The following is a 12583-nucleotide window of genomic DNA, read 5'->3' on the forward strand; positions in this document are numbered from 1 at the left end:
TGAGCATTTTCAAAGAATTTGGCGATTTCTGAGGATATTTTTCGCAGGCTTTTATCAATTTTAACAGGACAATGATCAGAAACATCCTCCGAAACTGGGACCAAATAGGTATAAATCCCAAGTTTTTATAATCATGGAGTGACCTGCGTAAAGCCCAGATATGATTCAACAGAAAACTTATGGAATTATTTGAAAATGCCACTGTAGAATTGCGAAAATTCGCCCAATCGCATGCAAGACCTTGGGCATGGCGTTGAGGAAAACCGGTGCGCGTTCTCAACAGATTTCGTCTAAAACCTGTGCGAAAGTACCCCAAGATGACCATAAAAGCTAAAATGTTCAAATTGGTTATGGCCAATTTATTAAAAGTCAAGCAAATGGTACAATTTTCTATCGGGTGCAAATTTTTGCAATTTTCTTCTTTATCTGCTTGTATTAATTGTTGTTTTTATGGCCTTCTGATGAAACAATCATTGGAAATGTGAATTCCGAAACTAGATTACAAAAAAGTCTAACTATATTGCGAATATATCGCAAGAAAATTCACATTATATATTACTGTCCCGGTTTTGCTCCTCAGTGTATATGCTATCGTTTTCTGCAATTAAATACTATTTAGTGTGTATGTGAAACTCCCATCTCGTTACCTAGGCTATTTAAAAAGTTATGGATACAAATATTTTGGTTTTCCCATAAGGTTAACATTACAATCCAAATCTTTAAAGCGATTTTTCTCGAATTCAGATTTTTCGACTTAAGCGATTATAGCCACAGATATAAAGATTTTAAATTTTAAATAGTTGGCAACCCTCTTCAAAATTATTATTCCTGGTTAAGAGCGCATTTAAATGCCTTTCATTCCCTGAACGCGATTCAATATTTTACTCGACATATATTAAAGTCACTGAAATTTTCAGTGGGTGGCAAACATATTAAAACGTTTTTATTTTTTACCTCAGCGTTGAAGCTGTCCTTTAAAATGGTGTTTCAGCCATTCAATTTGATGGAGTATTATGAAAGATATGGTGCTTAATTGACCGGTTACAGGGCTTTCAGCTTTTAAAACCAATTGATTTAATAAATAACTAAATTTGAACAACGTGACTATTTTTCACATGTACATGAGCTTCCCCCTTCAAAATGAGGTATCATTCATTAAATTTGAAAAAAATGTTAAAGGAGATATCGTTTGGTAAAAGAAAAATAGCTTTTAGAAATAAGTATATAGATTAGAAATAATCTTCTTTTTAGAATATTCATTTATTTATATTTTCATATTAAACATAGCAAACAACAACAAATACATATAACATTAATCTTGCATACCTTACATGCATATATACTGGCTGCGTTTCTTTATACATTCCGGATAATCCCATTTCACAGCCGGAATAAACAGAATGCGTTTGAAATATACGTTAACATATCATCAGGAACGTTCTAAATAATACGTAAACAAAAAAGTTTATTCCAAACGTTCAGAATGAATAAAGAAATTCAGCCACTATTAGCATATTTTATACGCTCTGCTCGTAACAAAAATAAATCTAGAATTTCATTCCTCTTACAAACGATTTTTATATGCAGTTGTAATTTTTTTTTTTTAAGACTAAAAGTTATAAAAAAAAACTTAAGTTAATAGCTGCCTTATGTTTACATAAATTTCTAAATTCTTCTTATAGTACATTGCTTTACTCTTCTTCCGCTTGCTTTACGCTTTCTCTATACATACCCCCCAGATTTTTTCTACTTGATCTACTTACTAATATTCAATCGTCACACATTTTGTTTTCAAATACTCATTAAGCGCCTCCTGTCCCAGATCCTTGCCGAAACCGCTTTGCTTGAAGCCACCAAACGGCGCCGCCACGTCAGTCTTATTGTAAACATTCACAAACACTGTGCCGGCCTCTATACGATCGGCGAAAGTCAGAGCCTTACTGATATCTTTTGTGAATACACCACTGGCCAGCCCATATTCGCTACGATTCGCGCGCTTCATCACTGAATCCACATCGCTGCCATTAAATTTGGATATAATCATAATGGGGCCGAAAGACTCTTCTTGTGCAATATACATGTCGTCCTCGACATTGGTGAAGACGGTGGGTTGGAAGAAGTAGCCTTTGGTGTTGGGCACAGGCTTGCCGCCATAGACCAAAGTGGCGCCCTCTTTCACGCCACGCTCACAATAAGCAATGAGTTTATCAAAGTGCGCCTTGTGATTTTGTGGACCATGTGCTGTAGAACGATTCAGGGGATCACCGATAGTCATGGTACGAATATCTTTAACAACGCGACGTACAAATTCATCGTGTATACGATCCTCAACGAAGAGGCGACCCGCGGCAATGCAGTTCTCCCCCTTATTGAAAAAGACCGAGGACATACCCTGTGAAGAAACAGAGGTTTTTGTTAATATAATGCATACGGAAATGAAAATGGGGCGAAACCAAGACGCTTTCTCAAGAAAAAGAGGCAGGCACATTTAAAGATATAAAAATAGTAGTACAGCTACTCTAGGCGCTCTCTGAAGTGGAGCTGTAATAACAAAATTTTCATCACTTACATGCTTAACGGCTTTGTCTAGATCACAGTCGGCGAATATAACCAACGGGCTCTTGCCACCCAATTCCAGTGAACACTTTTTAAGGTTCGACTCGGCACATGACTTCATGATCACCTTGCCGATGGGCGTAGAACCGGTGAAGCCCAATTTCCGCACCAAATGATGATCGGCAACTGCTTGACCTGCGCCCGAACCTTGGCCAGGCACAACATTAATGACGCCTGGTGGAAAGCCCGCTTTTACAGTGAGCTCAGCAAACTTGAGCGCCGTAAGCGGGCACGTCTGCGCCGGTTTGATCAAGCAAGTATTGCCAGCGGCAATACAAGCGGCCATTTTCCAAGACAACATCATGAGTGGATAATTCCAGGGTGTTACAAGACCGGTGACGCTAAAACGAAAAATCATAAATATTAGTTACTCTCAATAGGTGAAAAGTTACACGCTCATGCTTACCCTATTGGCTCGCGCTTGGTGAATGTCAACACATTATTGGGTCTGGCTGGATTTACGGGTATGGTGCTGCCTTGTATTTTGTCACACCAGCCGGCAAAATATCGCCATGCATCGATCGACATGCCAATGTGAGTTTTCAGTGCCAGCGTATATACCGCGCCCGAGTCCACCGACTCAATTGTTGCCAAGTCTTCTTTGTACTGCTCCATCAGATCGGCAAGCTTCATCATAAGCTGTCCACGCTGACGTGCCGACACTTGCTTCCATGAACCGTAGAAAGCATTATGCGCTGCCTGCACAGCCTTATCGACGTCGGCACGCGAAGCGCATGCGACTTTACAGAAAATCTCGCCATTTGTTGGATTCTCAATGTCCAAAGTGCTCTTGCCTTCGGCGTCGACAAATTCGCCGTTTATGAAGAGTTGCGTTGGTACAGGAATTTCACGTTTATTGGCGCGCATAATGAAACCTTCGAAGGGTACCTCTACACCCGTTGCGGAGCTACCTTGACGCAAACTCTTAACAATCTCTACGAAAAACTCTTCGAAAACTGGTGCCATAAAGACATGTTCGTTTTCTAGCGGCACATCGAAAGCATCCTTACACTCTTCCACCAAACGCACCACATCCATGGAACCGGCGCCAGCCGCAAAGAAGTCTGTCTCCGCCTCAATAGGCGCTTTGAGTATGGAATTCCAAATACCGCGCAATATCTCCTTCTTCAACAGCTCATCCTCGCTGAAGTCGGTGATTTGTGGCTGATCGCTCTGATTAAACCAATCGGCTGCGTTAATCATTTTGGAACCCTTCTTCAAGCGGCGTACATTCACGAAGTTGCCATCTGTGCCCCTAATGAGCAGGCCATCGCGGTGTATATATGCTGGTGAACTTAGACCTTTCAGTTTAAGCGAACCCAGCTGTTTCACCGGTCCACCAGAGTAGATGTGTGCGCCGAACAGTCGTATCTTCTCCTCAGTGCCATCCGTTTTCACCACTACCGCGATAGCGCCGGGTTGTGAGTCCAAACCACGCACAAAGTTGAAAATCTTGCACGCGGACTGCTGCAAATCAATAAACTGGTTTTCTTCTTTAAACATAGCCGGATCGTATGTGGCGCCTATTTCGGTTTGTGTGATTTTCGGCGCAGTACCAGCAGCGACCAAATCGACAGCTATACCCATGGACTTGACACCCTCGGGATAGAGGAACCGCTTGTAGATGGTATCTAAAGTATCGGTGGGCTCCACGGGCGTCTGCTTTTGCAGCAAAATCGGACCAGTATCCAGACCATCATCTGCCCAGAAAATTGTGAAACCAGCATCTTCATCACCCTCGATCAGTGTCCATTGTATTGCGCTGGCGCCACGATGCCGCGGTAGTATGGATGGATGATAACAAATACTGCCCAAGTCAGCACCATCAATCACTTCCATGGGAATGAATTGCGAGCAAAATGGTAGTACATTTAGTGTTGCATTTACCGATTTGTATTGTTGTAGCACTTCTGGTATGGCGACGCCCTTTCTGCGCCACGAAGAGAACTTGAAAACAGGTATTTTATGGTGAGACGCAGTCGTAGCTAAGATATCCTCGCGACTACCCTTATCGGCTATGGTGAACACGCCAACAACATTGTATTTCTTCTCTAACAGCAATTCCAAGACATCTGCGGCAAAATTACTCTGACCAATGATGGCAATACGCAGAGGTTGCTGAAAGTGAGATAAATCGAAGAAGAGACGATGCAAATTTCATTTCAAAAAAGTAACTGTGTTCTGTTGGAGATTAAAATAAAAACAAGGTAAAAATCTTGTGTCCAACCCAAAAAGTATGGGTTCATAGATGCCTTGACCACAAAAATATTGTAAGAAGATTGCCAACTGTTTAAAAAGTCAAATTTATTAGATCATGCAAATTTATATGAAATATTCATATAGCTGTGCAAACGAAAGAGTGGTAAGAAATTTTTAATTTGAACATTTAGAATATTTCCAGATATTTTAAAAGGGTTGCCACTAGATAAAAAGTTAAATTCAAATTATTTAATAAGTTAATTGAATTATTAAAAGATGAGTATTTATCGAATGGGTTTGGAAAGACTTTATTTATGAACTAAATATATTTAGGAGAGTTGCCACGTATTTGAAAAATCAAATTCTACTTAATTCATCAGTTAATTGAAATATTTATTCCAATATCAGACAAAAGAGAATTTGTGTTTAGAAATATGTTTGAAATACTTTTGTGTAAATACTTTGATAAATATTTGAAATATTTTTTAGGTTTTTGAAGAGGGCCCACACCTGTTTAAAAAGTTAAATTCAAGTTTTGGCGTTTTAAAGCCATGTGGGTTCAGTAGTAGATAATTTATCTACATGTACATATGTATCTGGCATGTGTGTAGTTACGCAAAAAAAAACTTCACTTAGAGACTTGGAGAACTATAGATTTTTGATTTCTAAGTGAAAAGAGATCCGTGAGAGTAGCATGTTGCCATATCATTTTTCATATGTTTTTAATGAAATTCCTCCAAATATGCCACACAAACATGATTTTTTGTATAAATGAAAAAGTCTGATGAGGAGATGTAGTGATCTCCGAAATAGCTGCTATAACTTCTGCCATGTGTAAATTGTTATTGTTTTCCACGACATTTTTCATCAAAAAAGGCCTCGATCTCAATTAAATTGTTGATTATTGTTTTAATTTCATTTAATTTTTAAGAAATCATTTTTTTTTTTTAATTTTTAGATTTTATTGTTTCGAAAAGGAAAATGTTTTTTTTTCATTCAATTTTTAGAAACGTTTATTTTTTATTTTCATTGGCATTTTTTCTTTTTAGTTTAAATTTCTTTCTATTTTTAGATGTTATTGTTAAAAAAAAATACGTTTTTTTAATTTCATTGTATTTTTAGGAACATATGTACATATTTAATTATTTTTTCTTAATTAATTTTTGTTATTTTCAGATTTTGTATTAAAAAGAAAAATATTTTTTAATTTCAATTATGCAATTTTTAGAAACATTTTCATTTTTTAATTTAAGTTTCCCTAATTTTTAGATTTTGTTATTTTATAAAGAAACACATTTTTTTTAATTTCTTGTAATATATAAAATTTTTCAAAATTTGTTACATTAGTAGAAAATTCCAGTATATTTAAGACAACCATGATTAAATAGTCAATAATTGACGATACAGAATAGGACAACTATTTCGTAATGATCGCCTCAAATACTTTAGCAAATAAACAATAACATAGCCATCCCCCTTAAGTTAACCTAGATTATAATTTGCATGCTTAAAAGTAGCATGAACCATTGAACTATATAAACAAATAAACAAAGACATTTATTATAATTTATCTCGACGCTTTTAAAATAGACTAGCATGAAAAAAAAACAAAAACAAGCGAAAAAATCGAATAAAAAGCAAAAAGAAGAAAACTAATCTTTCCTATTGGAGTAACCAGTTAAAACTGCTTTGAGTGTTTAAGCATTATTCCTCATAGCCGGTTAACGTCGCTTCTATGAAATAAGCACATGAATAACACGCGATGTAAGATATGCATATGTATTAGCTCAGCTGATTAAACGAATTAGTAATTAACAGTTTAATGCTGTGTATGTAAATACATAGCTTTAATTCCAAAAAGCGAGGTTATTACACCAGAAACAGTATTTGTCTTATCTATCATAAATTTAATATAATCAAAGCTTTTTCATGGAATTTAATTAGTACACAAAAAGACAAACAAAACAAATTAATAGATGTTGCACGTCAGACGCCTTTTAGCCTATATTTTGTTTCACATATGTACATGCATACATACATACATACATATGTACATATATACAAACATGTGTACTAAATTTCTGAAGAAAAATTAAACAAACAATAGACCTCCACGCCCATAACTTTCGGATGTTGTGACCTTTAAAAATCGCATAAGACTTTGAGTAACATGCCGCGAAACTAATTTCAAGATACTGGTGGAATAGTTAACAAGATCTGGCCGTTCGCGTATCGTATGAACCAGAAGTCATAAAAGCCGCGGAGGATCTAATCCGTAGAGATTCATACGTAGAGACATATTTATGTACATACATACATATGTACATACCCAACAACTTTTACCGGCTCAATAATTTTATATTTACGCAATAAAATACTTAATTTTGAACATTGCTTCTTTCGGGGTCAATTTTCGGTTGTCTAGGAATCGTTTTCGGTTCTTTTTGAAGGGATTATCAGTCTTTTGGACTTATTTTTGGTTTTATTTTATTTGTCGCTTCTTCTAAACCATTGCTGGAGCCTCTTGGAATCGTTCTTCGATTCTTCTGGAACCATTTTTCGGGTCTGTTTGAATTGAGTTTCAATACCTTTGGACCCGTCTTTCGGTTCTTGTTAGGCCCGGGTCGGTCGGGTCATTAAAGGACCCAATTTTCCGTATCCAGTTCCTCGGTTCTATGCATCACTACTTTGTATGTATATTATAAAGGTATATTTGAAGAAATGCTGGCTATGAGACTACGTCGATACTGAAATTTCCGCTATTTTTGGCTTGATAACGCTTCCACTACGTAGCCGTCGAGTGATTAAATTAAGTTAATAAACCAATACACCCAACTGTGCCAAACTGGAGCCGATTGAAAAATAGTAGGCTCTTGTTATAAGAGAAGGTAAGGTAAGGTTAGGTTAGAGTGGCTGCCCTGCGCAGAGCGAGGAGCACACGTGGGCTGGAAAAACCTGTTGTGATACCACTGGCCGAAGCTCTTTGTTTCTTTCATTTCCTTAGTAATTGAACCACCGGTTGTGTTTTATTTAACACAAAAGGTCGAGGACGTTCGCCGAGTTCAAGTCGGTTAAGCAATCTAGAAATTACTTGCTGAAGAATTGGTTGCGCATGTTGACCAGAGCGGGACAATGGCAGAGATAACGTTCGATGCTCTCCACCTCTTCCTCGTCTCTGCAACTACGACAAATATGGTTGGTGGGGTATTTTAACCTTTTACCGTGTGTACCCATCAGGCAGTGTCCTGTGATTACCCCGACTACTAATCTGAGAGAGGAGCGGTCCAGCCGAGTGCGAGCTGAAGAAATTTTTTAATTAAAAAAATAAAATAAAAGTTTTCGCGTGATAAACATTACGAATATTCATGGTGGAATTATACCAGGTGAAGTAATTGGAACGAGAGGAAAGATTTTAACACTGCCCTCTTTTAAAATATGCCTTTAAAATTTAACTATATTGCAGCCGAATGTCAAAAAATAAAGCTGCTTTATTACTTCACCAGTTTATTGCGTCATGGTGAATATTAAAAAAAAAAGAAATTTGCTGTAGATAAATAGAAAACACATTTCTTTATGTGCTACACTACATAAACCACTACTTTCACTGACTTTAGAAAGAAAATACTTGTTGGAACTGAGCGAAAATCAAATTTTTATGAACGAATTGCAAAAATTTGGCGACTTAAAATAAACCTCAGTCATTCTCTTCGACCTGCTACTGCTTTTACAGTATACTACACTTTTTATTAACTGCCTCAATATTAAGTATAATTTTAAAATAAATACACTTGTTCACAACCCAACAACATTCCTTAGCAAACATCCTCATTCAGCAAGTATTTACCATTGTTAATGAATTTAACTTAATATAACAATTTATATGAACATATGTATGTATATACAAAAACAGTAAAATACTAACAGCCATTTCTTGTGTTGCACTTCCTCAGTCTTCCACTTGCACTTGCACTTGCACTTTTTTCTTATGGACACTAAAATCGCTTTCCTTTCACTTGTCAGCAATTATCGTCACGAAATTGCTATTTCAATTTGCAGTAAAAAGAAAAGACAACCAATCGTCGGAAATTGCTGTATGCTGCACTTCACTGCACTAGTAAGTTAATGCTTATATCTGAGTGTGTAAGTATGTATGCGCATAGGCAGCTATGTAAATCTTATGCAATTTCTTTGAAATAACAGCTGAGTCGGGTAGAAAAACCGTCTGTCTTGCTGCTATGAAAAACTAAACACTTTTGAATGATCGCCAGTCGGCCAACTGATATTTATATACTCAACTTGCGACCGGCAAACGTACTCACAACTCAGACAACACAGAAACGAAATTGTTTTAATAGTAAAAACAAAAAAAAAAAACAAAAAAATAAAAAAATTATATTGCAATGATTATAAATAAAATATTAAAAACAAAACAAAAATTTATGTATGTACATATATGTACATATGTAGTACCTACATACATTTTGATAGCGTCTAGGTTTCAAAGCTTGTGAAAAACATATAAATATTTGTATGTATGAATGTACATACATAAAAACTGTGCGCTCGTGCACACTAGTTAGGTCTGAGAGATAGCGATTAGAAGCACTTTCTTCTTACTGTTGTCGTTGCTGTTGGCCGGCGCGCTTGTAAATGCTGTTACTCCTCGAGTGAAGAATTGAAGCGCTTCTTATCAGTCGAACTGAAATGAAACGTCAAAAATACTTACATTTTTGTATTTATTTTTTTTTTTTAATTTATTATTTTTTCTTTGTTTGTCCAGGTTGGTAACATGCACACACCCAACTGTTGGTAGGTGCCTATAAATAATTTGTAAAAATATATTGTCATTGCAAGCATTATGATTGCAGGCATTAAACTGGATTAAGGCGGTTTGAAGATTCTCAAGTGTCACTTTTTATACATATCCGTCGAATGCAACAAAATACTTAAGTAGGTAGTTTAGTATGTTTCTAGACTTATTACGAAATAACGATATATGTGCATATAAGGCAGCAGACAGAAAACTCTTCAAAGGGCAGGCGGATTTGGATATGAATCAGAAATCGAAAAATTTACATGAACCACAGATGCATAAGTACATATTCCCTTTGGAAGTGAAACTTCTATGCGCTTGGTTGGATGTAAATGCAATCATCGATATAACGATAAAACGACACAATTGTTGGGCTCTAATTTTGAATGAAATTGAAGAAGAAGGAAGGGCATGGTGGGGGTGGTTGGGTATGATTAAGACTAAGATTTGGTGAGGTGAGTCTTCTTATTACTTACACTTCTTATTAAATACTAGCATAAGCATCTGCAGTATTGCCTACATCCCCCTTTATATTCCCGAGTTGAAACCGGTTTCGTTTATGGGAGGAGGTACCGGGTCTAACGCGGTTGTCAGAGAACGACAGCGTGTATGTAAAAGAGTGAAGAGTATATGATAGGTTCTCAATGTTGGATCACCGTTTGATGCTCTTTAATATTGAATATTTATTTATTTATTTTTAATAATAGCGGTCCACTAAACACAAATGTCACTACAAATGAGGACGTTGATAATAGAGTAAACCAACTAGAAGAGGTGATGAAGAAGCCTTTGAAAGATCAACCCCAGTGAATACCGCAAGAAACGGCCCAACGAGATAAAATTAGGAAAATCTTCAATGATTGCTTCAGAACTAAAGACCGGGAGCCTTATAAAAGCGCCTTAAGATCATATAAAAAAAATTGAATAAATCGAAAACTAAATCCTAGCAGTCTTATTATTCGGCTATAGAGAACTTTAAAGATTCAGCCAGGCTTAGCAAAATCCTATCGAAAGAACCTAGCAATATCACACTCATTAAGGGAGAAAGCGGGTTGTGGACGAATACAGTTAGGGATTCTTTAAACACGTTAGTCAAGTTTCATTTGCCGGAATGTATTTGAAGTACATTTACGTCAGGGTCAATCGGACCTAGTTCTACAAGCAGTCGACTGTGAAAAGATTGTTTTCTCTCTTCAAATCCCCTTAACCTGATGGCATATTCAATCCCACCAATGCTTCAGAGGGTTAATTCGTAGGTAGCAGAGGGTTAATTCGTATAGCATACTATAAACTTGCGCTTCATTCCTTAAAGCTTGAGAACGATAATGATCGTAGTTTACCCAAGCCAAGAAGTAAAAACCACGAAACAGTACAACACTTCAAACACCTAGGGCTTACCTCCATTGTACTTAAAACAATGGAAAGACTTCTCGACATTTATATAAGATCGCTACTAGGAGAAGCGACGCTCTCAACAGCACAACAGAACCCTTCGAAGGCTAAACACCTGGACTGAGAGAAGTGACCTAAATGTGAAATCAGCCAAGACAGAACTTATCCTATTTACAAATAGAAACAAAATGCCACAATTCAAACTACTGCCGCTAGACGGCAAGACACTCTTGTTATCCTCCAGCGGATAGCAAACTTAATGTCGAATTTCGTAGGCAGAATGTCAACATAACATACTACACTTGCAAGAGAATCTTCATCGGAAACTGGGAACTGAACCTAAATCCTAACATATGCCGCGTTGGTCTGTTGGCCCGGACTAAGCAAACAATATAATGCTAGCAAACTTAGAAGCATACGAAGGGCAATAAACGCAGGAGTAACAGGTGCATTAAGATCCTGCCCGGCAGAAGCCCTAAATGCTATCCTCATTTTAATCCCTATTGATCTCCACCGGAAAGAAGTGGCTTTGAAATCGGCGTTCAGACTCAGAGAGCCAAAGCTTTGGTGAACTAGACACTTCGGAGATGGGTTGATCATAAAACAAATGCAATTAAGTAGGACGACAGACTATATGTTAGACAATTTGGACTTCAGCTGTTACGTTCAAGTGTTTTTCCCATACAGAAGGAACTGGAGAAGAGACCGAGTGGCCGACCGAGAGGCGATCTCTCTATACACCGACGGATTCAAGATGGATTGCGGTGTGGGGGCGGGAGTCTACTCCGAGAAACTCGGTGTTTTTCTGTCACTACGATTGGGAAATTATACAAGCATCTTTTAAGCGGAAGTACTAGGGATCCTAGAAGCCTAGCCTGAACTCAAACATAGCGAGCACAGGAATGGCGAATCGAAGCCGACTTAAATATTTTATTCTCCTTGTAATGTATATAACAATGGGTTATTTCATTTTAATTAATCGTTTTCTTAATTTTTCCTGACATTACAATTTAAACCGTATAGCTTCATTTATCCAAAACGGCAGCCAACAAAAAATATTAAAAATCAACGCGATTTTCTAGCGTCTTGGAATGTTTTTTATTGATCTCCGTATTGCATTTTTTGAGGTTTTTGGGGGACCCACAAAACCACTTTAGTATTAAAAATGGTAAAATAAACAATTGGGCATTTGTAATGGAAGTCTCCTGTTTTTTCTAGTCTAGTTTTTTCCCTTATAAAATACTTGGAAAATTTTGAGCGATTCACGCGACCTCTATATATTATTTGATTTCAAAATAAAACAAGTAAAGAAGTATAAGTTTGGACGAAACCGAACATTTTATACCCGGCGCACGTATTAAATATCTCTTTTTTTTTAAAGCGGTTATTGATATACAATTAAGTAGGCATAAAAAAATCTATAAGCTTGTTTCTTGAAAGTTGGGGTTAATTTATGGCTTTAGTTACTGAAATATCGGAGTTTTCGTATTTCTCAAATATGCCGTTACATTGTAAGTAGGCGTAATTTTAGTCCGATTTCAAAAATTTTCAACATAATTATAA

At 36.8% G+C, this 12583-nt stretch overlaps 1 protein-coding gene across 1 annotated transcript; it reads right to left on the reverse strand.

Moving 5' to 3' along the window:
• Positions 1-1475: 1475 nt before the first annotated feature.
• Positions 1476-9082, reverse strand: LOC118753101 (cytosolic 10-formyltetrahydrofolate dehydrogenase-like). Its single transcript, XM_036487964.1, has 4 exons — positions 8738-9082; positions 3023-4734; positions 2570-2957; positions 1476-2392 (listed from the first exon to the last, which is right to left on the reverse strand). The coding sequence occupies exons 1-4, from the start codon at positions 8741-8743 to the stop codon at positions 1763-1765; spliced, it is 2736 nt and encodes a 911-aa protein (XP_036343857.1). The 5' UTR covers positions 8744-9082; the 3' UTR covers positions 1476-1762.
• Between the last annotated feature and the right edge of the window lie 3501 nt (positions 9083-12583).

The sequence above is a fragment of the Rhagoletis pomonella genome, unplaced genomic scaffold, assembly GCF_013731165.1.
Source record: "Rhagoletis pomonella isolate Grant_MI unplaced genomic scaffold, Rhpom_1.0 Rhpom_scaffold_02108, whole genome shotgun sequence".
Taxonomy (NCBI): domain Eukaryota; kingdom Metazoa; phylum Arthropoda; class Insecta; order Diptera; family Tephritidae; genus Rhagoletis; species Rhagoletis pomonella.

What these genes read in the sequence shown, in the direction of transcription:
- LOC118753101 (XM_036487964.1), bottom strand. An exon ending in ACCAAGCGCGAGCCAATAGG is followed by an intron (nt 2,958 to 3,022) that starts GTAAGCATGAGC and finishes TTTTCGTTTTAG; the next exon opens with CGTCACCGGTCTTGTAACAC. An exon ending in TAGACAAAGCCGTTAAGCAT is followed by an intron (nt 2,393 to 2,569) that starts GTAAGTGATGAA and finishes GTTTCTTCACAG; the next exon opens with GGTATGTCCTCGGTCTTTTT.